The sequence below is a fragment of the Pelodiscus sinensis genome, chromosome 4, assembly GCF_049634645.1.
Source record: "Pelodiscus sinensis isolate JC-2024 chromosome 4, ASM4963464v1, whole genome shotgun sequence".
In the NCBI taxonomy this organism is placed as follows: domain Eukaryota; kingdom Metazoa; phylum Chordata; order Testudines; family Trionychidae; genus Pelodiscus; species Pelodiscus sinensis.
In genome coordinates, this window is record NC_134714.1 from 131,638,402 (window position 1) to 131,665,532 (window position 27,131).

The 27,131-nt window shown below is 49.0% G+C and overlaps 1 protein-coding gene and 1 long non-coding RNA gene across 5 annotated transcripts in view; one reads left to right on the forward strand and one right to left on the reverse strand.

Annotated features, from left to right (window-relative positions):
• Positions 1 to 5,186: 5,186 nt before the first annotated feature.
• On the reverse strand, positions 5,187 to 17,514 carry FUS (FUS RNA binding protein). 3 transcript variants are annotated; one of them, XM_075929005.1, is made up of 15 exons: positions 17,387 to 17,514; positions 16,494 to 16,518; positions 15,611 to 15,765; positions 14,787 to 14,928; positions 13,443 to 13,639; positions 12,859 to 13,054; positions 11,251 to 11,285; positions 9,757 to 9,789; positions 9,391 to 9,500; positions 8,699 to 8,828; positions 7,237 to 7,338; positions 6,255 to 6,390; positions 6,073 to 6,161; positions 5,800 to 5,956; positions 5,187 to 5,395 (listed from the first exon to the last, which is right to left on the reverse strand). In XM_075929005.1, the coding sequence occupies exons 1-15, from the start codon at positions 17,397 to 17,399 to the stop codon at positions 5,356 to 5,358; spliced, it is 1,560 nt and encodes a 519-aa protein (XP_075785120.1). In that variant the 5' UTR covers positions 17,400 to 17,514; the 3' UTR covers positions 5,187 to 5,355. The 3 variants fall into 3 exon arrangements, with proteins under 3 accessions (XP_075785120.1, XP_075785119.1, XP_075785118.1); XM_075929004.1 differs by having other exon boundaries at positions 5,800 to 5,959; XM_075929003.1 differs by having other exon boundaries at positions 5,800 to 5,962.
• LOC142829383 (uncharacterized) overlaps positions 17,082 to 27,131 on the forward strand; it is a 37,164-nt gene continuing 27,114 nt past the window's right edge. The window contains exons 1-2 of one of the 2 annotated variants that reach the window (XR_012903768.1): positions 17,082 to 17,149; positions 26,533 to 26,704. This is a non-coding gene — a long non-coding RNA (uncharacterized LOC142829383). Of the gene's footprint in view, positions 17,150 to 18,679; positions 21,334 to 26,532; positions 26,705 to 27,131 lie in introns of those variants that run through there. The other variant, XR_012903769.1, reaches the window with a different exon arrangement.

Genomic DNA, 27,131 nt, shown 5'->3' on the forward strand with positions numbered 1-27,131 from the left:
GTAACAGCTGCACAGCAGCACCACACAGGGAGGGTCCACCGGGCGCTCCGAAGCAGCCAGCTCTGGGGCTGGCCAAGCCCACATCTCCCAGCCCTCACGACCCATCCACCCCAGTCACCTGCCCTGCGTCAATGCCCCGTGACTTGTCCCTTAGTCACTAGGGGACAGCTGAGGGATGAGCAAGTGGCCTGGTTGCCAGGGTTAACGTGCAGGCAGCTAACGAGGCACCTGCCTCTCTTTGTGGTTTGCATAAATAGCCGGGCTAGATCCGGGTGAGTCCTCGGTGACGGGGTGTGGATTCCCCACAGCAGGAAGTGTGCGATTACCCCACGGCAGCACGTCCCTGGGGCTTGTAATTGAAGGGTGAACAAGGCTGGCGGCTTAAGCAGTTGCCTCCAGGGTGAGATAGCTGGGGCCAGCAGGCAGCCCTGCCTCATGGGGATGACTTGCCTGGCTCGGAGGCAGCCGGTGGCAGGTGGAAGCAGGTTTGAAATACGGCGTCTCCTCAAAATTAGTAGCTTGGCTGGACGAGGCCCCATTTTTCATTCGCCCTCCCCGCGGCCAGACAGTCCCTCCCCTCCCCCCAGAGCCGGAATGGAGCCATCGCCCCCTGGTGGGGAAAGCCGCCTGCTCCAGGGCCTTGGGCTATCAAGCTACACACCCAGTTTATTCCCTCCCAGCTTGGACTGGCAGAGACCCTGGGGGATTTTGCAGCAGGGGGCTCCGGTCGCTTGCAGGTTTGAGCTTGTGCAAATGGTGGTCTCTGCAATGTGAAGCCAAGCACAGGCAAGATATGGCCCACGGGCTGGATCCGGCCCGCCAAGCTGCTGGCCCTGGCCCTAGGGCCGACTTGCCAGCACCCTCAGGCACAGAGCGCTGCTTTAAGGGGCTGGCTGCTCCCTGCCGCTTTCTGTTCCCAGCGCTGAGCGGGAGGGGGGGGGAAAAGGCTTTGCACTCTGCCCCTCCCCCAGCACCATCTCTCAGCTCCTATTGGCTGGGAACCTATTGGCTGAGAGATTGTGCGGGGGGCAGGGGCAGGGCGCAAACTCCCTCTAAGGGAGCAGCCAGTCATTTTGAGCAGACTGGAGCTGGGCAGGCAAGGAGCCTGCCTTGGGATCCTGCAGGGCTGCTGGCTGGGAGCCACCTAGGTAAGTACTTCCTGGCAAAGCCTGCCTCTGGCATCCCAGCCCCTCCCACTCCCAGGCCACCACCCTCTGCACCTCCTCTCCCCCAGGTCACAACTCCCTCCCAGATCCTGCACCTCCTCCTACTTCCCTCCCCCAGGCAAGAATCCTCTCCTGCACCCATACCCCCCCTCAACCCTACACCCCAGTCCCCTGCCCTAGGTCACAACCTCCATCCCTGACCCTCTTTCCAAAATCTTGGCGTGCCAGCCCCATCAAAAATTATTGCCCACCCGTTTTAAGCCACGACTTGAGGGCTTCAGTAACTCAGTGGGGGGTTCTGGGTCTCTCACAGGAGTGGAGTGGGGGAGGTTTGGTGGCCTGCAAGATGCAGGAAGTCAGACGAGACAAGCATGATGGTCCCTTTTGGCCAGCAAGTCTATGAGCACAGAAAGCACACGGCACCCTCCCCCCCACTCTCCTGGCCTCCCCGTTCATTGATCACCGAAAGCAGGTCGCTGACATTCTTCATTTGTGCTTCAAACAGGTCAGTGTCACCATTGTTGCAGCAGCTGCCTGAGTCTGCAGCGAGCCTGAGCCAATTACTCCACCGGAAGTGACCCCGCTCATCTGAATAGCAAAGTTAACGCTGAAAATGAAGGATGAACTTTAAAGTCTCAAGCCGAATGACACTTCCCTCCACCAGCTGTCAGCTGCTCCTTGCGAGCAAGGGCAGAGAACAAGGCCCCAAGCCGTGCTTCCTAAAATCCAATCCAGCTCCAGGGTTTTTGCTCACAACTGCTGCAGCCTGAAACCCACCAGAGCTGCCGCTCTGAGGCGGGTGGGTGCAGGGACAGGGTAGGCGGGTCGTGTGTGCGTGTGGAGAGGTGTGTTCCGGGCGTACTAGGGGCACTTGAGCGGAAATATGAAACCTAATGGTGGGGGGGGGGTGCAGGCAGGGAAGAATGGTGGCAATAGGGAGGAGGGGGTGAGTAGCAGGCACTTGGCCATGGTGACCTCTCACCAGACACCTCAGCAGAAGGATTTGAGGTTTCCACCTGCCACGGCCCAAGCTCCCTGAAACCCAACGTGGGCTTGTGGAATGCCAGAGGCTCCAGCAGAGCCACTGCATCGGGGCTGACTGTGCTCACGTCTAGATGATGCTCGCCTGGTGAAGCTCCTGCGCATCGGTAGGACTGACTCTGATCCTGGGGTCTTGGACTCTAACCACCATGGGGTGCCGAGCGATGGGAGATTGGCAAACGGCTGTTCTGTCGGGCCACAGGCTTTTGTGGGGGATGGGCATCATGGCAGGTCGGCCCCTGGCTTGCACCTGTGGGCATGCAGGCACTGCCAGTGTTGGAGATCTCTCGCCGAGGAGGGGAGAACCGCGTGGTAAGGCGCATTAGATTCTTTGCCACCTTGCAGGCCTCCAGCGTGGATGGGGGCTCCAGTGGGCTCTAGGTGCGTAGTGGCTGTGGAGTCAACTTCCCTTGGCAGGAGTTGGCGCAGGCCTCATCGGCGAATTCAAGGAATGGCCCTCTTGGGGGTACCAGTCGCTGCCAGAGCACTTCGACCCTAGTGCCCTCTCACTAGCTCACAGGGCCTGTGCCACGTCCCCCTCTCCGGTCCCCTCACCTGCCCCAACCCTGCAGTTCTTTGCAACCATCATCCACAAGAAGGGCTGCGCTGGTCAGACCAAGGTCCAGCCAGCCCGGTGCCTGGCCAGCGCCCAGTGCTCGCAAGGGAATGAGCAGAACCGGCTCATTTTGGGCGACCCATCCCGTTGTCCTGTCCCAGCGTGGGGGCAGGTAGAGATCTCTCAAGCATAGCATGGGTGAGGCCTCAGTAAAAGCTCCCTGTTGAGGTCAACTCTGGCACCCCCTGGTGCCAGGCATTGGCAGCACTGGGATAAAGGGTCCAACCAACCCAGCACGCTCTCAGCTCCTTCTGTCCAACCAGCCATGGTGCTTCCCCCCCCCCCCGACCCCCCACTGGGCTGAAGCAGGGCAGGCAGCCCCAAAATAAAGGGGATGCAGGGTCCTGAGACATAGGAACTGGTCTAATGCCCCTGGTCTCCCAATCACAAGATCTGTTTTGAGATTTCTCGGCAGGGCCCTTGCTAGTGGGGTTTAGGGACTGGGAAACCCCCACACAAGGGCCCCCTCGCAACCCAGCCTGCGGGTAGCAGCCGAATCAGGCCACAGGTCACGTACCTGCTCATCATTCTGCAATTTCAGAGTCCCTGTGGCTGGCAGCTGGGCCGCGTGACTTGCTGTATGCACCAGAGGGGATTTTAAAAACATTTAGGGGCAGGACTAAGGCCAGAACCTTTGGGAGAGCAGCACAGGTACAAGGAAGGCTCTCAGATCTACCTGCAACAGCAGAGATCCAAGGAGCCCAGGGCAATTGCTCCCTTTGCCAGCAGGCCTGGAGGCAAATACTTCCCCATACCCAAAAGTAGCTCAAGTAAATAGCTGGAGCTTATGTGCAGTCCCCTGCCTAGACACACCTAAGCCACGCTCTCCATAGCATGTCTGGAAAGAGACCTTTATTGACCCAGGCTTGCCAAGCTGCCCAATGACATGCCACAGCCCCAACTGGTGCACCCCAGTACACTGAGGCCAGGCACACGAGGATGTCAGTCCTGTCCCAAAAAGCATCAGTAAGAACAAGCCTCATTAACAGATTGCAGGGCTTTTGCACCAGGACCAGCCCCAAACCATTCTTGTGACGTCTCTTCCTGGCTCCACACAAGCAGATGGCACAGATGAACTGTGTAGAGCTCCTGTCCAAAGGGTCACACCCTTCAAGACTACACCCCTACTTTTCCACCTGTTCATGCCAAGGCCTTTTTTACACAGCCTCGTGGTTGTGTGTAGTTGTTTCACAGCAGAGCCAAGCTTTTTGTGTGTCACAGCTCATTATATCCTACACCTTGAATCCTCATGGCCGAGCATAAGATTGATACTTTGTGAATAAGGCTCTAACTGCAACACTGCTAAATCAAGGAACACAGCTGAGCAGGGATCGTAACCTGTGGGGTTTTTTATTCAGCACATTGAAAAGTCAAACTTCATTACATTCATACACACTGCAGCTCCAACTGTAGGACTGACTTGTCTACTTGCTCACTTCAACAGCACTGCCCCTGAGACATTTACCAGCCCAGCAGAGATCCATGTCCACCTTTTTCCATGCCAATTTATATGCAGGTAGATAATGCTATCACTGACGCACAGCCCTAGCAAGCTGTACTTACTGGTCACCTCTTTGCTTCCATGGGTTTAGCTATGAATTTATTCAACAAAAATGTTTATTTTCCTAGGTATGCAGCAGATCACTGCATTAGGGTGAATTTGGAGCAACAAGTTGCTAATAAAGAAAAAATTCTTGTACCTCAAGACCCAGTATACAATTTTGCAAGCTAACAAAACTTGTCAGTTTCACCAATGCAATTCTGTATTTCAATTATGCATGAATAGACCTTTCTGTTGAACGTGTTTAACACTTTCATGGAGAATTGGCACCTTGTGCAAATGTGTACATAACCCTGGAGGTTGCATGATAAATATTTACATACTATTTGACCTTTCATAGAATACAGCTTTTCATTGTGCAGCTACCATGCTTCCAATGGCATAGCAAAAACCCTCAAGCAAGCTTTTTCCATCCATCCCTGCCACACTTCCCAAAAATACTTTCAAGAAAACTTCCTATGTAGACACCAATACGAGAAGTCATACATGGACAATGTCTCTATAAGCTAAACACGCCTATGTTGGAGGATGGTGCTTCATGCAATAAAGATGAGAACACGCAAATGTAAATGCACATAAGTGTAAATTAAGGAGCTTTACATTTAAACCACAGATCAAGATCACCTTTCTGCACTCATTTGCTTGATAACATGTTAATCCTGTTCGTAACTGAACACATCTATGTATATTTAACTCTCATGGCTAAAGTTGGGGCATTGCAGAACAGTCAGCCCAAGCTGTCCGGTATACACTAGTTGCCTTTATTGAAGCCCTGGCCCCAAAGAAAGCTACACATGGCAACTAAAACAAGGGGGTTTTTAATGTAAGGGATTATTTCAATACAAGGGGGAGAAACAGGTAAAATTGAGGGAAATACAAAGTTGACACAAATGGAACAAGTTTTACACGGGCTGCGGTACGAAGTCTGACATACAAAATAAAAAAGTCACAGTCTGGGAATTTGTACAATCTTAATAGGGTCTGTCACGGCGGTCTTGTCTATGGTCACCCCTGTGGAAAGAGACAAGTGTTAGGAATAGAAGCAACCAGTAGGTGCAGCACAGTAAGGGGAAATTTTAAGCTTCCCTCAAGCAGCCAAGTGATTGTAACAAGTCAGAATGGTTTTAGATGCTGCAGCATTTTTCCTATTTTACCAACAGGAAACTGAGGCAGGGAAGGGACTTTCCCCTTTCATCTACAGCAAGCTCAGAAAGGGCCGTTTATGATTCTCTTGTCTGACCACTCAGCCAGCGATTTGTGGCAAAGCTTTGAGGCCCACAGGCTTTGTTAAAAGATCCAAATGGAGACTCATTTACCAGTTGTTACTTTCACAATTTAAACAGAACAAGCGTGTGTCCTTCTCTAGTCTGAATTTACCTCTAGCCCTCAAGTCACTTCGTGCCAGTCTGCTTTACCTGTTATCCATCTTTCCTGGCCCAAATCCACCGCCCCGATCTCCACCTCGGCCTCCTCGGAAGCCACCCCGATCACCACCTCGGCCTCCCCGGAAGCCGCCACGGTCGTAGCCACCTCGGCCTCCCCGGCGCTCTTCCCCAAATCCTCCTCCTCCTCCTCCTCCTGCAGAGGGACAAATGAGCACAGGAGTGAGTGGTGCCAAGAATGCCTCCCTGGCAGTAGTGCTGCCCTGCTCCACTGGTGGGCAGGAGACAAGCAGTCATGTAAGTTACCCATGTGTGGTCCTCCAGGTCCCTCTGGCTTTGGCGCTTTGCACTGGTTGCACTCATTACGCCATGAAAAATTCATGTTCTCACAGGCCCTGGAAGATGCAATTTTAAGATGATGCATTAATGTCAGGGAAACCCAGGAGACCCTGCTTCTTTCTCCACTTGCCATCAGAGCCCCTACTTACGGGTTAGGACACTTCCAGTCCCCTGCACGCTGCTGGCCACCTCCACCGCTAGGGAAGCCACCCCGGTTACCTCCACCAGGGCCACTGTTGCCACCGCCACCTCCACCACCTCCAAATCCAACACGACCCATGGGCCCTGCGAAAGGACAAGGAGAGGTATGAAAGGAATCAGCCTCCCTGGAAAGGACATGGCTACTAGTGTTGATCTTTCTGCTCCCTGCCTCACCACAACAGCACTGAAGAGCTGGATTCATAGAATCCTAGATCAAAATTGAAAGGGACCTTGAAAAGTCATCAAGTCCAGTCCCCTGCTCTCACATACCGTCTAGACCATCAGCTGTCATCTCTGGAGAACGGCTTCTGCTTCATTTCCTACACACTGATGACGACTTATTTCACTCTGCCTTTCCCCATAAAACTGCTTACCCACTGGCCAGCCAACTCTGTGCAGCAAGGGATCCCAGAATGCATTGCCCCTATATGTGCACATGCCCAGGCAGATTTTCCCAGCATGCACTGCCACTGGCAAGATTACACCACAGAAAATACAGATAAAAAAATCATGTCTGACCCGTATGTCTATTGCACATCTGCAACACAACAGGTAAGCACATATGATGGGTCCCTCTGTGCATCCTCACAGAAGATAAAAGTCTTATGGCCCAGCTACTAGCTCCGGAAATCTGAGGTGTCAGCAACAGCACCCATCACATACCAGCGAAGGAAGAGCATACTGAGCAATGACTGAGTAGTCAACTGGGAGAACACCATGAATACCCTATTGGTTCCATTTCAGATGGGGGAAGACCTTACTAATATAGTTGTCTTTTGACCCGATCAACTGTATAAAGATACGGCTGGGCCTTAGAGCAGTCTGTCAATAACTTCTAGGCTGGCTGTGTCCAAAGCCTGAAAAACAAGGGCCGCTTTCCTGCTTGGGATTGGGCACCCTTCCCCATAAGTAGTACACATTTCTAATTACCTCCACGGCCTCTACCACCCCGGCCATTTCCACCACCACGGTTGAAGTCCGCCCTCCGGGTAGCGAAGGAAACTTTGATAGCATTGCCGGAAAATTCCTTCCCTGATTGGAGGAAAGAGAAACCAAACATGTCAATTTCACCAGTTTTACAATTGGTTTTGCTAATGGTTCTAAAGGTGTCTGCATTTCACTTGACCCCACAGCTGGTTGGCTTCAGTCTCCCCCTCAAGGAATAAGGACATTTTTGTTAGAAGGGGGTTGCAGTGCAGTTTGACAACCCTTGGATTAGCTCATCATATAGGTCCCTTTCCTGGCCTTAGAACCCACATGCCAATTGTTGGAGCTGCATCTCCAGTGTACAACTCTACAGATGTTTTTCTTGGTCTGAGAACATCAGAATGCACTGTGGGAAATGCAGTCCAGTGAAGAAACCTAGCTCAGCCCAAGAATGAGGCACCTGAAACTACCATTCATGTGATTAACAAGTGGCCCTGTGGCATCTTAGGGTATGTCTAGACTACGTGCCTCTGGCGACAGAAGCATGTAGATTAGACTACCCGGCATAGGAAAATGAAGCGGCGATTTAAATAATCGCCGTTTCATTTGAATGTAAATGGCTGCCATGCTGAGCCAATCAGCTGTTCATCGGCTCAGCGCGGTAGTCTGGACGCTACACGATCGACATCAAAGGCATTTGTTGACCTCCCAGGTATGCCTCCTAGACGAACCCTTAGAGACTAAGAGAACATAAAACACAATCTCATGCGCTTGTGGGCAACACTCTGAAGTAGGTTTTGCTCTCAAAAGCTCATACTGTATATTTTTGTTGATCTCCAAGGTGCCTCATGACTACTGTTTTTAAAGTTACAGACTAACATGGCTACCCCTCAGACTTCATTCATGTGTGTGTCTGATGCAGATCAATGTCAAGATAATGAAAAATTGATTTTACCCTAACTGAAAACAAAATTCCAGTCAAATTGAAATATTCCCACGGGGGGGGGGGGGGGGGGGGGGGGAGGGAGGGAAGGGGAGGGGAGAAAAAAGAAAACCTTACTACAAAGAAATTATTTTCAACTGTAAGAACATGACAGGAATCCTGACCAGCTGCGCACTTTAACCCCCCGGTCTCTGGATCAAGTTACAGCACTATAGTTAGCGGCTTGTCCACACATGGAGCTATTCTGGAATAGCTACTACTAAAATTCACTCCCCACTTCCAACAGAGAATGAATCCTGCTCAAGTGAAGCCCTGCCCACAATCTGAATGATTGCAGCACCTGACGCTGACGTAGGACCTCCATTTCACAAAGAGAAAAAAGGTCCAGAAAGGAAGTGACTGAAGAACAGATCACTGCTAGAATTTACTCTTCCTCCCCAGTAGGTCCCACACCCACCCCAGAACCAAGGACAAAACCCAGGAGTCTGGGCTTCCAACTCCACCAATTATACTGCCTCTTACCATCAAACCAATCAATGGCTGCCTTGGCAGACGGAGGATCGTCAAAAGACACAGTGGCTTCCCCCTTTAGCTTCCCAGTTTCACGGTCTGTGTACAAGTTAATCATGGGTTGTCCAGTTTTCTTATTTGTCTGGAACACAAACAATAAGCACATGAGAGTTTAGCTTCTAGAGCTGGGGTGGGGCAATAATTTTTAGCCAGGAGCTACTTCAAAAAGACAGTTGGTCTGGGGGTGGGTGAGCCTCTGTGTCCCCCTTCCTCGTGGGCACCCATGCCCCTGGCAGAGTGGGGAGAGGCTTCACACTCCCCTCTCCACCCTCAGGCCCTGATTGGCCTCGCGGCAGGACCTCCACAGGCAAGACCAACCTACTTGGCGGGCTGGACTTTGGCCCTCGGAAGCCCTTTTACCCACCCGTTCTAGAGATTAGCCTTACAGGGTGGGCAGTGAAATGTAAACAAATATTCTATTGGTTTAGGCTAGAGAGTATTTGAGAACTAGGCATGGAAGGATCTCAAAATAATCAGGATTGCAAGACGGTCACAACAGTGACTGCCTTACAGGCCAAACGCTCTCCACAGTTAAGTGTGCTTGGATTGTACGTTAAGGGCAGGGGGCACAGGGTGACAAGGAACGTGCTTTATTAGCCATAACTGTTTTTGCAATTCCAGAATGGAGTTCTCTATGCTGGTACCTTAATGATCCCTATTTGCTTGAAGTAGTCAGCGACTGACTCAATGGTGACATTTTCACCGAGTCCCTGGACGAAAATGGTGTTGTTGTCAGAGTTATCCTGTTCAGAAGCTGCAAAGTAAGAGAGTCAGTCATACCACACTGCCAATGCTCCAGGAAGAGCTGCTTATCAGGGTCTAACAAGCCTTAGGGGGCACTAGGGCTACACAATGTCATGCCGACTCTTGACAGGCTGCTCTAAGTAGCTTTCTTGTGAAATAGTACAGTGCTTATGTCTTAGGGGGCTACCTCAGATCAACTTCAGATCTTTTAGCAAACCCCCTCCCCTCCACACAGAGGTAACCTATTTGGGAACAAAGTCACGTACCAGAGTCATGGCGTGGTCCTTGGTCCCGGGGCCCTTTTGCACATGAAAATAAGGAGAGATCTAGTTAGTCGATGGGGACAATCTCCTCTCCCACACACACTAAACGTTTTAAAGACAGCAGGCCAGTGTTGGTACATGTGCTCTGATGGTTGAACCTACGTTTACTTTAGCCATAGGCAAAATTACTATGAAGTCAAAGAACTTAAGATACTTTGAAGACAGTACTGCAAAACCAGTGACAACTCCGTTTTCAGATGTCATACTGTACACAGAAAAAGCCTCTTTCCAACACTATGTAGAGGGTCAACTACAAAAGCCCTCATAACACACATTTAGTCCTGCTTAGCATCACCTTCAGAGGTCTGTTTAAATTGAGACCTTTGTGTATACAATTTAAGGAGCTGCTACCCAAAGAGATTTGTCCACAGGTTTATATACATCTTTGTCATTCACATCCTTCAGTAACAGGTTGTAGCATCATACCACTTGCTACCCTGGTTAGTGATCACAGTATATAAACACACTCTTAACAGCTCTAAGATTTATGCAGAGATATAGTGGCATTAGCCCATGCCACATTTAGCAGTGAGCTAACCTTGCATAAATATAGCTTTGCTTCACTTAAACCATTATTTACCTATACATACCATTGATGTATTAGTATTTCTGCTATATTTAGACATTTCATCCATTATACCATTAATCACACCCAGATCAGATTAATTATCTCAAGGAACCTAAAAGCATATGCCCAACACTGGTCTCTTAAAATTAAATTGACCTGGTCAAGAGATCATTCATGCCAAACCCTTTTCAGCAAACCCATGGGAACTCTCCTGGAAGTGTTTAGATATTTTGTTTGGTATATTTGAGTGCAAAAATACCTTTTTTCATCTTAAGATATAAGCTTAAATATAAACCATCTTTCTTAAAGTGTAAGCTTACAAAACCATGTAATGTAGTCAAAGGGACGTTTACGCAAGACCAAAATTTCATTCCAGTTTTTGGGGACTTCCCCCATTTTCTTTACCAGTAACCATAAAAAAAGTGCACAAACTCTTTGCATTGTTATCCTCAGGATTGCATGCAATTGTTACCATGTTTTAACTCCAAAAATCACCAGCACTTAAAGCTTCTTGTGTGTTTTGTTTTTTAAAAAGGAACCACACACAAACCAGACACTTCTAGGAAATAGCACTTTTGTTTTCTTTCCCCAAAGCACACTTTTTGTGTGTGTCTTGTTGCAAAACATTCAACCAAGATGTATTGGCACCAAGAACTTTGGTCAAAGCAGAAGCCCAGTGAATACAGAAATAAATGACACCATATGTATCTAAAGAACTCATTTGGTATAGGGCTGCAGAGGGTGCTCCCATAGGTTATATCTGATAAATGGTGGCTTTTCCTAATGCATAAAGATTCTGCATATGAAAGACAAGTCTCTGGAAAAAATATATACTTTTTTGGTTCAAGTTTTGAACTCTTTGGACTTACCACCAAACTTATTGAAGCCACCACGCTCACCACCGCTGAGGAGATAAGTTAGAAGATAATGAAGCTTTTTCCATGGCTAAAAGGTTCACTAAAACTACCAGATCTTAAAATCCTGACCAACAATTTTTTTTTCCAGTTCTTCCTGAATACCTAAAGAACATTCCTTTCAACCTTGTTCTGTCCCTCACCATGTTTAGGCTTTTTATTTTTAAAATACATCCTTTTGTCTTGCAAAAATTGAATGGATAAATCTAATACAAGTGCAACTTTGGCTTCTAACCTTCTCCTAATCACTTCAGCCGTCGTGATGTACACTTGAGATAACGCTGAGTCCTCGATGCAGTCCTAGCGTAGGTACCGATCCATGAACCGTATATCACACTGTACCAATATATTGTATTCCCCCAGTGTTGATACCACCTAAATGTAGGTACGTAGTATATTTGCTTTGAAAGCATATAAAAAAATCCAACCCAAGTTCTCTAACATAGCACAATAAACTAATTGACTGCTAAGCCTGGATCTGACATAAGCTCTCTCTCCCTTCCTCACCCTTAACTAACATGTGGAAGGTGGAGAATTGATAAAGTTCATTGACTTTCATACCTGTAGCACATAAAATGCAGAGTTTGTTAACAGATAACATGTAGTGTTAACAGCAGACAACAAGTAACAATACTTTGATTCCCCCCAACCTAATACTTACCTTTCTAAAAAAACAATTTAAACTCAATATTTCTCCTGATCAGAGTTCACAATCAGCATTATTTAGCATGTTTCTCAACCTAACAGTTTATTTTTAATAAATCACCAAGCAAACCTCCGCTGAGTGAGGATTGTTACACCAAGGCAGTTTAAGACACTGCTTTTCTGTGTGTCATGAGATAAACCAAAAGAAAGTCCTATATAAAATGCAAGCACAGCTGCTGAAGCTGCTAAATGAATGCCCAAACACTTCTTTTAACCCATGGAATGTATCCAGTGTGGATGGACCACAGAGTTAACCAAGTATGTTACACAGGTTGAAAGCAACCAGGTTGGGAAGACATCTTCTCTCAGTGAGAGACTTACAGCCCTCTTTTCTTACCAGCATGACCCAGGTGCTTTGGTGAACAAATTATAGCACCAGATAAATTGCAAATAATCCCATGATGTAGATTTATACGCCCTTCGAAAAGCGGTATTTATAAACCTTCAGTAGATACCTAGACAGGGTAACATGTACCATCAGAAACGCTTGGAATTCACGTTGTGCATTCAACATGGTAAGACATTTGAGGTCAGACATATAACTTCAATAGTAACCACCAGCGGGGTACTTTACCCCCATGCATAAATTCTCCAATGTAGATATGAACCTACAGCGGTTCTTAAATTAGACAGTGGGAGTCTTCCCCACTCGCACAAGAAAAGCACTTGCCATTCAGTCTCCTCCCCATGTAAAACATTGCAGCTCCCTTACCACACACAGTACAAGGATATGGCAATCCACCCATGCACACAGACAGAGCTTCTACACAACACCCTCCCCAACATGTACACTTCACATAATGAAGACAGTGACATTAAACCCACTCCCTCTCCCACCACAAGCATCTAGACACTTACCCCATGCCTCCACGACCACCACGGCCGCCTCTTCCACCACGGTCAAAGCCGCCCCGGCCATATCCTCCCCTGCCCCTGCCACCACGGTCTTGCTGGCCACCTCCATAGCTGCTCTGATCCTGGCTACCGTAGCCACCACCGCCGCCACCACCACTACTGCCGCTCATGGACGACTGGTCCTGGCCGTAGCTGCTGGCTGGAGAGTAGAATAACATGTCAAAGTTAAGTGAATGGCCAAAGCAGTGGAACTGGAATCAGAACTCCTGGGTTTATTCCAAGCTCTGCATGGGATGTGTATGTGTCTAGTGATTTAGAGATGTACTGGAAGTTCATATCCCTGAGTTGGATTTCCAGGACTGTCACCAAGGTAACAGATTGTACAACCTTGAAGCAATCTCTCAATATCCCAGCCTCCTGGGATAAACAGAGGGTGAAAGCTGCATGAATGGCCCTTAAAAGGTCAAACCCAGGTAAAGAAACAGCCCACTTTTGAGAGCTGTAGTGACTACTGTTCACCATCTGGTTGCACAAGTTTGGATTCCCCCACATCACAATCCCCCCCAGTACAATTAAGATCAACTCACATCCACTGTTGCCTCCACCTCCTCCGCTGCTGCTACTGCCGCTACTGTACTGGCTCTGCTGCCCGTAGCTTTGTGGAGGGTTGTAAGATGGCTGCTGCCCATAGGAGCTTGGTTGCTGGCTACTGTAGCTGGATTGCTGGCCATAGCCGCTACTTGGGGGCTGGCCATAGCTTGTGCTTTGGGAGCTGCTTCCATAGCTATGGATTAAAAAGGCCATTGTCCTTTAAATACATGCCAAAGCTCTTTTCAATTCTCCAGGGATTTGGTTTGTAGGACAGTGATCATTGAAATAGTATGGTCTAGTGCAGGAAGGGGGAACTTGGAGACCACTGACTCCTGGGGGGGAGGGGAGGGGAGAGAAATCAGGCACTGGCCACACAGCCTGGGGGGTGAATGAATGGAGGCTCAGAGCTTCCCCTACGCTCTGGTGTGGGGCCAGGCTGGCATGCAGGAGGGAGTGTGTGCTCTGACTGGGGGTGCAACTGGGAATAAGACATTGAGTGTGGGAGGGGCTCTGGGCTGAGGCCAATGGCTATGGACTGCAGGAGTGGGCTCAAGGCTAGGGTATAGGAGGGGGTTGAGGATGCTGGCTTCACTCACCTTCAGGCACCACCTCCAAGCTCCCATTGGCTGTGGTTCCTGGCCAATGGGAGCTGTGGGGGTGCAGCACTGGCCACTGAAGACAGCATGCAGAAAATTATGCAGGGAGCATGAGTTCCCCACCCATGGTTTAGCAGCAAGAGCACCAGATTGACTCTTGAGCTATGTGACTCTTGAGCTATGTCTACACTGCAGGCTTCTTACCCAAGAACGGTTTTATGCAAGACTTCTTGTGCAAAACGTCTTCCACAACAGCATGTCCACACTGCCACGTGCTTTTGCGGAAGAGATGTGCTTTTGCGCAGGAGCGTCCATGGCAATGTGGACGCTCTCTTGCACAAGAAAGCTCTGATGACCATTTTAGCCATAGGGGATTCTTGTGCAAGAGGGCTTATTTTTCATGGGGAAAGGAAAAATTCTTGCACAAGAAACCCTGTTTTCCAACATTTTACTATAAATCTTCTTGCGCAAGAATACGCATGCAGTGTAGACGCTCTAAGTTTTTGCGCAAGAATGGCTGTTCTTGCGCAAAAAGCCTGTAGTGTAGACGTAGCCTTGGGTTCTAGCCTCAGCTTTAGGAAAGGAGGAGTCTAGCAGGTTGGAGCAGGGATGGGAGTAGGAACTCCTGGGTTCCATACACTGCTCTGCCATTGACTCAATCCGCGAGCCTGAGCAAGCCCCCTTCCCTCACCATTTGTAAAATGAATATAGACAGGGGCTCAGAAGGGAAATGTTTAGCCATACCTTCCCGTTGTTGAGCTGGCTGCTGGTGGCTGGGAATAGCTAGGATACGATGAGGGTTGTCCGTAAGAGGTCTGAGAGGTCTGACTGCTGCCATATCCAGTTGTTCCATAAGCTGGAGGTGTTGACTGAGTGCTGTAGCCAGCTGGTAAAAAACCCAATCCATTCTTAAAACATGGCCAGGCTAAACAGACCCAATGAATCCCTTCTATACCTCAAGCTGATTCAGTGCAACTGAAGTATAGAAGAGAGGCACCAGCTTATGTCTCCACAGCTCCTTTGGAAAGGCCGTGTTACTTAGTAAAGAATAAAAGTAACTCAGGAGACAAATTCTAACCTCAGTTCTGCCACATGTCTATAGTTTCAAGGCACTTGGTAAGATGTATCATACTAAACTTCCCTCCCATCGGCCCTAAATTGCAGGCACCTCTGGGGATGATATACAGAAACTAGTTAGATACACAATGCAAACCTTGGGGGAGGATACCAAGTAGGGAAGCAAATTTTACGCAATCCCTAGCCCATATATAGGCTAGAACTAGATGATGCAGATTCACTCTCACCCAAAAATGAAAGGTGATAGGGATTTTGTATTATTCAGAAGGGCTGAAGAGTGTTATTGGGTTTTTAAACACTTGATGCAGTAGGGACTGAATCAGCAATATAGCCACACCAATTAATGGATCCTTTGATGGAATTGGCCATCTGGAGAGAACCGATAGGAAAATACTCTGACGTCACTCAAGTAACTTTTGGATGGTGCTGATGAGACTTGCTGGCAGTGAAAAACAGCTTCACTTTAGCTGGACCAAGAGAGTGACACTTACTGCTTTGATTCTGGCCGTAAGAAGAACTGTAACTGTTCTGTCCATATGCTGAGGTGTCTGCAGACTGGCCGTAACCGCTGTAGCTCTGCTGGCTGTAGGGCTGACTCGTTTGCTGAGAGTATCCCTGTCCTGGTGGTGCTGGGTAAGCCCCATAGCTAAATGAGGATCAGACAGGTTAGATATTCCAGAGGCCAGCAGTGACTCCATAGTTAAGGCTGCAGCAGTTTAGAAACATTTTTTTTCAGAAGTCCCACACACATAAGCAAACTAATTTGAAAATTACCATGACATGGTGACACCATGTATCATGCAATTTGGGTTGAGGGGGATTTGAGGGAATAACCCACATTGTATCAGAAGCCCTGAACACCATTAGCACTGCTCCAGGGAAGCAACGAGTCAATGGATTTAACAGCATGGACTAACAAGTGTGTCAGTTGCATTACAGGGCAATAGGCAGATAAGAGCATTGTGCTAAATAGAGGCAGAGTCCCTGCCCAAAAGAGCTTAGAAATCAAGGGTGTTTAGGAGGAAGTTTCCTTTAGAATCACGTCATTATTTAACTCCCTGCTGTTGTTTTATTTAGATGTTTCTATAAAGCAGAGAATGCTGGCCGCTATTGGGAAACAGGATGCTGGGCTAGATAGGTGCACTGATGTGATCCAGGTCTCTAGGAGCAAGGAGGGATAACAGACTAGATGGGCCCACAGGTCTAATCCAAGGCAGGAATGTGGGCTGGAAGAGCCCACTGATCTAAGGCACTAATAGAAGAGCGATGAAGGAAAGACTCCTGGGATAACCCCCCCCTCCCCCATGTGCCAGCGTTGTCTTCTTTTTGCAGAGCCCAGACGGCCAGCGCCGCGCACGGGCGGGGGAGGGTTACCTCTGGGTGGCCGGCTGGCTGTAATCTGCAAGACACAAAGAGGGAAGCAGTGAGTCAGGTCCCAGACCAAAGCCCAGCTCCCGGGAGAGGACGGGCGGGGGGAGCAAGGGGGGGCACCGTACAGAGGGGAGGGGGAGGCCCAGTGCGCAGGTGTGTGTGTGTGGCTCCCCCCCCCCGCAATGGGGCGGTCACAGGCAGTGCAGGGCATCTACCCCCAGGCTGGGTGGCAGCGTGTGTGCGTGGGGGGGGAGGGAATGGACCACGCTTCACTCAGTGGGCGGGAGAGGCGATGATTGGTCGGGCGCGGAGGCTCCAACCAACCCGCTCTGGCGCCGCCTGCACAGCGCGTGGCAGAGCCCGGATGAAAGACTGCGGCAAAAAAAAAAAATCCGCACGACGCATGCGCCCACACGCGGGTGCAGGGCGGGCGGCCCATTTCTACTGCGCATGCGCCGCCCTCTGCGGCTCGAGGCGGCGGCGGCGTCAGGGGCCACAGCGCGCGTGCGTTCTTCTCTGCCACGCCCTTCCCTCTCCGCGCGCGCCTCGCGCCCCCTCCCTCCCCAGGCGCGCAGGCGCCGTTGGGCTACACGCGCGCAGCGAGGAAAGAGCCGTTTCCTTTCCCCCCCAAAATGGCGGCTAAGGCCTCAGTGTCGCAGGTATTGAAGGGGGGAGGGCGCCCCCCCGCACGAGGCACCGGCCCCCCCGCGCTATGTAGGAATTGCGGCCCCGCGTGCACCGGGCGGCGCTGAGCGCGGGAGCCCGCCCCCGCCACGGGGGGGGCATTCGTCCCCGGGGGGGGGGGCTGCGACCCGCCCCCCCCCCGACGGGTCTACAACCCATGAGCAGCCCCCTCCCGCCAGCCCGTGCCCTGCCGCAGAGCGGCGCCGCCTCACCGTTAGACGCCATTGCTGCTGCCGCCGCTGGAGTGAACGTCCCTCCCCCGCCCGGCAGTATTTATACCCTCCCCTCCCCCGCCCCTTGCTCCTGGACCGTACCAACTCCCTCGGCAGCTGGGGGGGTTGCTTGGCCCCTCCCTTCTCAGAGCCGCTGTTGCCCGCTCCCCCCCCACTCGGGGCGGACCCGCAGCCGGGTGTATTGTCTGTGCAGGGGGGGCGGTGGTTTTTCTCTGTGCACAAGGCCCCTGTTCTGCCCTTCCGGCCACCCCCCCCCGGGAGGGGAATGGTGCAGGCTGCGGGGGTGGGGGCGCGAGGAGGAATGAGGTCATGGGGCTGGGTGGAAGGAACCAAAGTGACTGCGGAAGCGGGGGGGAGGGGAGGATGCGGGGAGAAGGAGTTTGGTTTTCTGCGGGGGGGGAGGGTATTTGTGTGTGTGGCTGGGTGGGAGGGAGGCAGGGAGGGGTTTGTGCTTAGGGCAGTGTGAGTGTGTGTGTGTGTGTGTGTATAGGTGTGCATTTGTGGGAGACCTTTGTGCATCAGTGAGCAGGAGTCTGAGTTGTGGGTCAGTGTGCAGGAGTGTGTGTGCGTGAGAGAAAGATCTTTTGGGGTAAGTGTACAGAGGTGCATGTGTACGAGACTGTGGTGCATCAGTGTGCAGGGGTTTAAGATATTTGTGGGTCTGTGTGCAGACCTGTGTGTGTGTGAGAGAGGGAGAGAGAGAGAGAGAAAGAGAGAAATCTTTGCGGGTAAATGTGCAAGCAACACTTGTTTAGTTTGTCATACCAACAAGAAATCATTGAATTGATAGGAGGTGGGTTTGTCCAGTAGTGTCTCTTTGGGGGAGTGTCTCCTGAGGGCAATGTGGAGTAATGGTAAAAGCCATGGGCCAATACCTAGGGTCTTAGATCTCTGGCCTTTTCGGTGATCATGGGCAAGTCACTTTCCCTTGGCATGCCTCATCTTCCTTACTAGTAAAACTGGAATTAACTCCTTTGCAGAACTCTTAGGCTATGTCTACACTACATGCGTCTTGTGCAAGAAGCCTTTTGCGTAAGAGCTTTTGCACAAAAATTTATTGCGCAAGAGCACGTCCACACCTCAAATCACATTGCAAAAGCACATCACTTTTGCGCTGTGCTTTTGCGCAAGAGAGTGTCCACACTGCATGGGCGCTCTTGCGCAAGAAAGCTCTGATGGCCATTCACAGAATGACCATCAGAGCACCTGTGCTTTTTCCTATAGCAGTTTCTTTCGCAAGAAACCCCTCTGGAGCATCCACACTTGCCTTTTTGTGCAATAGCTGTAGTGCTAAAAGCAGTTATGCTTCAGAAAAGGAGGTTTACTTATGGTGGAAAAAGTCCTCTGTTCTGCCGTTTAACTGCCCATTTAATTGCCCAAGAACTCATTTGAGCTGTGGATGCTCTGCAGGTTTTTGCGCAAAAAGCTTATAGTGTAGACGTAGCCCTAGAAGCAGACCAAGAACACTAGATAAGTGCTAAGGTGTGTGTGTGTGTGTATAGGGGACTGAGACAAGTACATGGGTTTATATAGATGGATAGGTACGTATTTGTGTCTAGATATGTGTGGGGATCCATTTTTTTTCTCCAGTGTCTAAATCACTCTGTGCATTTGTTGATGGTATTTCCAAAAGCTGATTTAATCTGGATTAATCCTGACTGTTGGCATAAACTGAGTTCATGTCTGCAGTCTTGCTCTTGATTCAAGAAGGCGAGCCAGTTAAATTGCTCAATAAAGCTTAGTGAGATCCTTGACTGACCTTTGTTCTCTTGTTGCAAAGTTCACGTCTGAATATTTATAACAGTTCAGCTGTTTACTACACCTTCTTCTCAAACCCTAGAAGAAGTATCCTGGGATGCATTTCATCAGGACCTGGTGACTTGCTGACATCTAACTTTCCTAAGTGATTTTTGACTTGTTCTTTGTGTATCCTATCTTCTAAACTTACCCTCTCTCTGCTTGTATTCACTACGTTAGGCACACCTCCAGACTTCTCGGTGAAGACCGAAACAAAGAAGTCATTGAGCATCTCCGCCATTTCCAAGTTCCCTGTTACTGCTTCTCCCTCCTGACTAAGCAGTGGGCCTACCCTGTCCTTGGTCTTCCTCTTGCTTTTAATGTATTTATAAAAGGTCTTCTTGTTTCCCTTCAGTGGGGACGTTTCTTAGTGAGCCATCCTCCAGTAACAAAGTAGGAAAGAATTCATGGTAATAAAAGTAAGAGTCAGTTTTAATGGTAGAATCAGGCCAGAACAATTCCAAAGGCAGGGTCTGAGATTTTAACCATTTCAGATTATACAATATAGGGATCACCTAGAACTCAGACAGCTGGATTTCAGCGCTGATATTGGGGTGGGATGTTTGAAAGGATGAAAACGGTCTCTAAAAGAATGCACTTTAAATTAGATTGTAAGCTCTTTGGAGCAGGAACGTCACAAAAAGTGATTACTCTGCAAGGGTGGGGAACCGTTTTTGAGTCCAGGGGATGCTGACCCCACAGAAAAATCAGTCGGGGAGCACACACAAGTGAGAAGCAAAATAGAAAAACCAAACCCTCACTGATGTGGCCCCTGACTGAGAAGGAGAAAGACACTCCCCATGTTCCCTTTGTACACCAGATCTGAACTGTACTGAAGTTCAGCCACTGTTAGGGTGAGTAGATTAATAGATTTTAACACCAGAAGAGGCCACAGGTCTGTTCATATTTAATCCTCTCTCAGTGCAGGGCAGTGTGATCAGATTAGATGGTCTTTTGAGGCTTTATCCAGTCCTACCTTGCTGTAATTCCATAAGTGGAATTGACTTCCAAGAGAGTTTCACTCAGATACCTCTGTACTGAACCAAGTAACTTGTGTTTGACTAAAGCATCTTGTCTATTCTTGATCTGAAGCTATCAAAATATAGAGAATCCACCAGCTCTCTTGGGAAGTTAGTTCCAGAGTCTAATTACCCTCATTGTTAAAAGTCAGGGCCTTGTTATTTCTCATTGGAATTTGTCTGTCTCCCAATCACTGGTTCTTGTTATGCTGTTCTTTGCCACAGTGCATCCTTCTCTGGGGTGGAGCCTAGCAGTCAAACCCACATATATCACTACTGTTGGCTGGCTGAGCTAAGAGCAAACCCTTCCTCTTCGGAAAAAAAAATCACAGGATCTTTGCTGGAGCAGACCAAATCTTGGTTAAAAAGCTGGTTGCAGAATTTCTGGGAAATTCAAACTTGATAGCTGTCCCACAAGCCATTCCTATGAGAGACTTAGGTTCTGAATTCTCGTTAGCTACTCTTGTTCCAAGGAGAAACTGAGAGGGAAAGGTTACCCACAGCTGCAAGGAGATCACTCAAGACTTTGACACATTATCCTTTACGTGATTTAGATCCACATACAGTAACTCCAAAGTCCTCCCAAGCAACAGATGGCTTGCAGGGTGGCCGAATCCTTCACATCCCAGTTTAACGAGGCCTAAAATGTAATTCCATTAGCTGCAGGTTCTAGGGTGGAGTCAGATTTCCCCCTATTTCAAGACACATTATATCGAAGCAGCCCTTCCTTCCCTTTTTCAGTCTGCACCCCTGAGCAGGTTTTTAAAGGAAGATGAAAAATCTTTCCCTCAGGTTCCCAGGCCGGATGTCTCAGCAAGGATTGGGAGTTTAGATCAGAAGCTGTTTGGGGTTCGAGTCATCTCTTTGGTGTGTGTTTGTGCAGCCCCTAGCACAAAGGCCCCCAGCTGTGATATTTTGAACCTTGTTTTATTGTGTCATTGTGAATGTGTACTTGTGTTTTATGACTTGAAAAGTGTAAGTAGCAATTCATAGAGGACATAATTAGATGCCAGAGATAGTAATCAAACGCCTATCAACACGATAATATAAAAGCAATACCGTTACTTCTTTTGCCATGCTTAATACATCGTTTGGTGACAGTTTCCTGAGGTTAGTACATTTCACTTATTCTTAAAATTAAAAGGTTTCTATAAGCTTAGAGGAAACACCTTTTTTATTTGCTTATCTATGGCATGAACAAATACATCATCTCTTATATAACAGGGATAAATCACGCATCAGAGTCATGAAATGGGCTAAAAATAAGGTGTTAAAAAGCTGAACAAGTGGAGGGAGGCATGAAACACTCTTTGCTTGTGACGCCATTTAGTGTAGGGCCTGCCCTGCTAGGCCCCATAAGTGGTATGATAAATAAACGTAATGATTCTGTACTTATCACTGGGGTATCCAATTCACAATTGTCACCGTGGGTTTCTTTTTTAAGCAGCATTTCTTTTAAAACCCCTCAGGATCAGGGTCCATTCAGCTGCACAGAATTCGTGTCTGGCGCAGTGTGTTTTCCTCATGACAAAAGAAAACGAACGCACGTTTAAGTCAATGGATGAAAAAATGAGCGTGGGAGGTGAGCAGAAATTGCACTTGGGGAAGAAAAAAAGCCCATGAACAAAATTGAGGCCTGGATTCTTTGTCTTGGGGCCTATCTGCGCTGGGGGCTCTGACTCTGCAGTGGTGACGTGGTATAAGAACCCACACAGAATAGAAAAGGTTGGTCCATGTCTCGGATCGGGATTCAGGAAGAAAAACGATTCCTCTCCCTGGAACCCCCTTATTCTGCAAAATGGTTTCTTCCCCAGTCCAAGGCTTTCCTGTCTGTGTCCCTGAAACCGGTTCAATCCGGCTCAGAGGCCCATGCGCCATTTATGAATGGCCTTGCTGGGCGTTGGCAAGGCAACCGTGGAAAGTAGGTCACTGGCTCAGTGCATGACACAAGTGCAGGTTCACACGGATCCCTGCTGCAGAGTGCAGGCGTGTGCACAGCTGTAGAGCCCCACACAGGCCCTCCAGAACCTCTAGCCCCACACACATACAGACCCCTATCCACTCCCACACAAATTCACACGGCCCTTACATAATAATAATATCTAGCTCTCCTCTACAGCCTCTCATCTGTCAACCCCAAAAGAGTATTACAGAGACAATAAGTATAAGGAAGGAAACTGAGGCACGGGAAGGGGAAGTGAGTTGCCCAGGGGCACCCAGTGACAGAACAGAACCCAGGAATCCTGAGCCCTGCTCCTGTGCTTTGGCTTTCAGACCTGCAAAAATGACCAGCCCTAAATACTTTCCCTCCAACATGGTCATAAGGTGTCTCTCTCACACACACACACACACTGGACAATTGAAAACCTTGTTTGCTTTTGAGCTGTCACCAAGGGCAACCCTATCTTATCCCTACTTTTTTAAATTAAAAGGCTACGTCTACACTGGCATGATTTTCCGGAAATGCTTTTAATGGAAAAGTTTTCCATTAAAAGCATTTTCGGAAAAGCGCGTCTAGATTGGCAGGACACTTTTCCGCAAAAGCACTTTTTGCGGAAAAGCATCCGTGGCCAATCTAGATGCGCTTTTCCGCAAAAAAGCCCCGATCGCCATTTTCGCGATCGGGGCTTTTTTGCAGAAAACAAATCTCTGCTGTCTACACTGGCCCTTTTGCGCAAAAGGTTTTCGGAAAAAGACTTTTGCCTGAACGGGAGCAACATAGTATTTCCGCAAAAGCACTGACAATCTTACATGAGATCGTCTGCTTTTGCGGAAATTCAATCTGCCAGTGTAGACAGCTGGCAAGTTTTTCTGCAAAAGTAGATGATTTTGCGGAAAAACTTGCGAGTCTAGACACAGCCAAAGAGTCCATTGCATTTCACACATTTGCTGTTTTTTTAAGGAACAGCCTCCCTTTGAAATCTAATCAACGAAAAGCAGTTTCAGGTCCACCCCCCGCATAAATCTCTCTGTGTTCATAGTGTTTTTCTTTAAGCCCCAGTTGCACAAAATTCAAACCCAGACGAGTCCATTAGAGCATCCGATCTGATGTCCTGGACAGCACAGACCATTAAATTCCACCCAAATGCCCCTATACTGAGCCCAAAGACTTTTTAGTGAGTCTAAAGCACTCGAGTCATCAAAAGATCACCTGCCGTGTGCCCCACACAGAGAACAGGAGACAGCAAGCTTCCAAGGCCCCAACTGTGATTTTGTGGAAATCTCAGCTCTCCTTAAAATTGAAATAAAAAAGTGTTTAGCCCTCCTGGTTGGGGAGCAAAGCCTGAAAACATGACCCCAAAGACACCGAAACTAGAAATCAAATGAAAAGAATCTGACGTTTGTTATTTACTTAAAAATAACTCCTGAATCATAAGCAGTTTCGTAATTTGTGTGGAGCCTGACTTACAACAAAATTCCCCCTCTCAGTGTTTCCATCTCCCTCTTTATTAATCATTAGTAGTCATTCATAATCATTATCTATTTGTCAAGGCAGAGGATTCCCCAGGCAGAGTCCAAAACCCTACGGCACCAGGTGCTGGGCAGACACAAAACCTTTTGTCACTTGCAAGAGTCACACAATCAACTGTTAAATTGATGCTGCACTTGTTAAATGCAATAAAGAACAGAAACGGACACTATGGAGAGACATGTAGGTCTGGAAGGGACCTCCTGGGTTAGCAAATCCAGCCACTGCTCTCCCAGAAAACACTCTCACACAATCCATTCATGAATGTATCTATCTCCTATGCAAACGAATTAAACTGAGTGTCCCACTGCTTCGACAGTTCCAGAGCCTGCCTTCTCTGAGGGTTAGGAACCTTTCAATGTCCAATCTCAATTTAGTTAGGGCCAGTGCCTGCCTATTTGTTCTTGGACCAGCATCACCCTTTGCCTTCAGTAGTCCGTCCCCCCCCCGCCCCGGCCACAATTCCCTAGTGTATTTCTCTCCACTCATTTTAGCTGATCTCTTTTGGATCCGTGAATCTAACTGTAAACGGGTCTATAGGGCGCCCCGTTGGCACCACGCCACCCCTCCCCGGTCCCGTGCTTCCTTTACCCCTTTTTGAGCGTCCTCTGGCGTCCGAGTCTGTCTTAACAGAGGTTCGTAGGCCCTCCCCTAGGTTGGGGCTTCGCTGGCCCCCGAGGCGGGGCCATCCCCTTTCCGACCGTCGGGAGAGGGGGGTCCGGGCCCGCCCCCTCTCACGGACCCCAGCCCAGGGCCCTAAGGACACGAATGCCTATGTCGTCCGGTCCGGCTGGTGGGGCGTCCGCCGTAACTTGCCAACTCGCAGACTCCCTTTGCCCGCCCTGGGCTACTTCCTCTCTCCGCGGTCAAACATGCCCTTGCCGTTGGGCTCACCTCCTCGCCTTGGGTCCCATCCGTTGCGGGTCCCCAATGCGGAGCCGCTCTCTCCGCCTTCCTCCTTCCCCCGGCATCTTCTGGGGTTTAAATCCCCGCGCCGGCTCCGGGTCCGCAGGGTCCCGCCTCTTCTGTTGTGCCCCCGCTTCCGGTCTGTCGGTGGGGCTGAACGCCGACGTCACTCCGCTCATGACGGCGCCCAGGCACCCGGCCGGGGCCGCCCAGGAACAGGGTGCAGGGGGTCAGACTAGATGATCATAATGGTCCCTTCTGACCTTAAAGTCTATGAGTCTATGAGCTGGCGCACTGCTGGTAGGCAGGCGCCGGCCGCACGGGACTGGAGTGCGGGGCGCTTCCACCCCATCACACTAACGCTCAATGGTAAAACATTTTCAAGCAAGATCATGTGATTTTTTTGGGATGACAATTGACCTTCTAGGAAGCACAGTCCTGATTTGAAGCAAATCCAGATAAGAACATAAGAGGAGCTGTATTGGGTCATTCCAAAGGTCCATCTATCCCAGTATCCTGTCTTCCGATAGTGGCCAATGCCAGATGCCCCAGAGGGAGTGAACAGAAACAGGGAATCATCAAGTGATCCCTCCCTTGTCACCCATTTCCAGTCCCTGACAAACAGGTTAGGGACAGCATTCCTACCCAGCCTGGCTAATAAGTATTGATGGCTCTAACCTCCATGAATTTATCTAGTCCTTTTTTGAACTCTGTTAAAGTTCTGGTCTTTACACCATCCTCTGGCAAGGAGTTCCACAGGTTGACTGTGCACTGCAATAAAGGAAAACTTACTATTGTTTGTTTTAAACCTGCTGCCTATTAATTTCATTTGGACAGCCCTAGTTCTTATGGGAACAAGTAAATAACTTTTCCTTATTCACTTTTTTCACATCTGTCATGATTTTATAGATCTCTATCCTATCCCTCCTTAGTCTCCTCTTTTCTTAGCTGAAAAGTCCCAATCTTTTTAATCTCTCTTCATATGGCATCTGTTCCATCCCCTTAATCATTTTTGTTGCCCTTTTCTGAACCTTTTCAAATGTTAATATTCCTTTTTTGAGATGAGGCAACCACATCTGTACGCAGTATTCAAGATGTGGGTGTCCCATGGATTTATATAGAGGCAGTAAGATAGTCTCGGTCTTATTCTCTATCCCTTTTTTGGATGATGGTAGAACTCCACAGCTGGGCCCAGGATTCAGATACCTCCCCCTGTTCCAGTGAACTTTGCTTTCTTCTGGGGGGTGCCAGCCACTTGGCAACAGAGGAATATTCTGGAAGTGGAGCTAGCTGCCTAAAAATGCTTAAATCCCAGGGCAAAAGCTTGAAACTAGAAAAATACCATATCCGGGCACACCCCGACCACGAACTGTTGTTATTACATCTGCGAAAGTACGTGCTTAGCCCAGAAACTTGATTTCCCACAGCTGTTACTATTAAACATATGTGCTCGTGGTACAAAATGTTGGTAGTCATGCCAGAGGAGAGGTCTAATCTGGTTAGGGAGCTACCCCACAGTAAAACAGGTATAATAGTAATACCTGGCTCTTAGTGAGTGCTTTTCATCAGTGGATCTCACAGTGCTTTACAAAAGAGGTATCGGTCCCATTTTACAGATGGGAAAACTGAGGTACGGAGCGGGGACGTGACTTGCCCGCTGGGTCATTGTGACACAGACACGGCCAAACAAGCCCAGTCAGGTCTACCAAAGGGGGCTTGTGTGAAGGTGGAAAGCTAAGTGTTGGCTGATTGTCATGATTACTGCAAGATGTTTGTGCGGGAAACAAGTTTGAGCTACGTAATGTGTAGGTGGTTGTGTCCCAAAGCTGTTGGGAGTGAAACCTCTCAGCCGAGGAGTGGAAGGCTGAGAGCAGATCCTGTCACCATGAGAACAATGGGCATTTAGGGACCTGTGCTGTTCTTCCTGTATGCAGGCAGGAGATTCCCAAAAACAAAGGAACCCAAGAGACAATAGCCGGTGTCTGTGTATCCGAGGCCCAAAGGGGTTACCTGTTACTGAGGAAACATTCGGCTAGCAGAGGCATGTCTCATGAAAGGGGGACCCCATCTTTCTGAACCGGACAAATTCTGCAAGAACTGGCAGAGGTAAGAAATACTTTACTAGGCCGGAAGGTGTAACCTAGATCGCATTTTGTGTTTTTCCTTTACCGCTAACCTCGTGTTTCCCAATCCTTTCACTTGCTTAGAGCGGAATCTTGAATTCAAGGGTCGGTCAAACCGGGCCAGTTTGTTTTGAGTGGAAATCACATTGCGCACCAAGGAGGGTGTCGGACTAGGCGAAACGGGGGTGCCCAATTGTGACAAAGTGGGGATTGTGTTTGCCTTGCTATGTTGCCTGTGAGTTCTGCTGCCCTACACTGACCCCATGTGCATGCCTCAGTTTCCCTGCACCAGTACTTGGAAGATGGTGATGGGAATTCTAGGGTGACAGCCTCCCTGCACCTACACAATGGCTGATGCTTTTTGTAACCTGAGCCTGGGAAGTGGGTGGGACTAGGTGACACCTTTTGCC

Bases quoted from the DNA above. Each gene is read 5' to 3' on its own strand.
- FUS (XM_075929003.1), bottom strand. The intron at 15,766-16,493 runs GTAACCCTCCCC...ATCCTCATTTAG, and splicing joins AGCCAGCCGGCCACCCAGAG to CTATGGGGCTTACCCAGCAC. The intron at 6,162-6,254 runs GTAAGTAGGGGC...TGCATCTTCCAG, and splicing joins GACTGGAAGTGTCCTAACCC to GGCCTGTGAGAACATGAATT.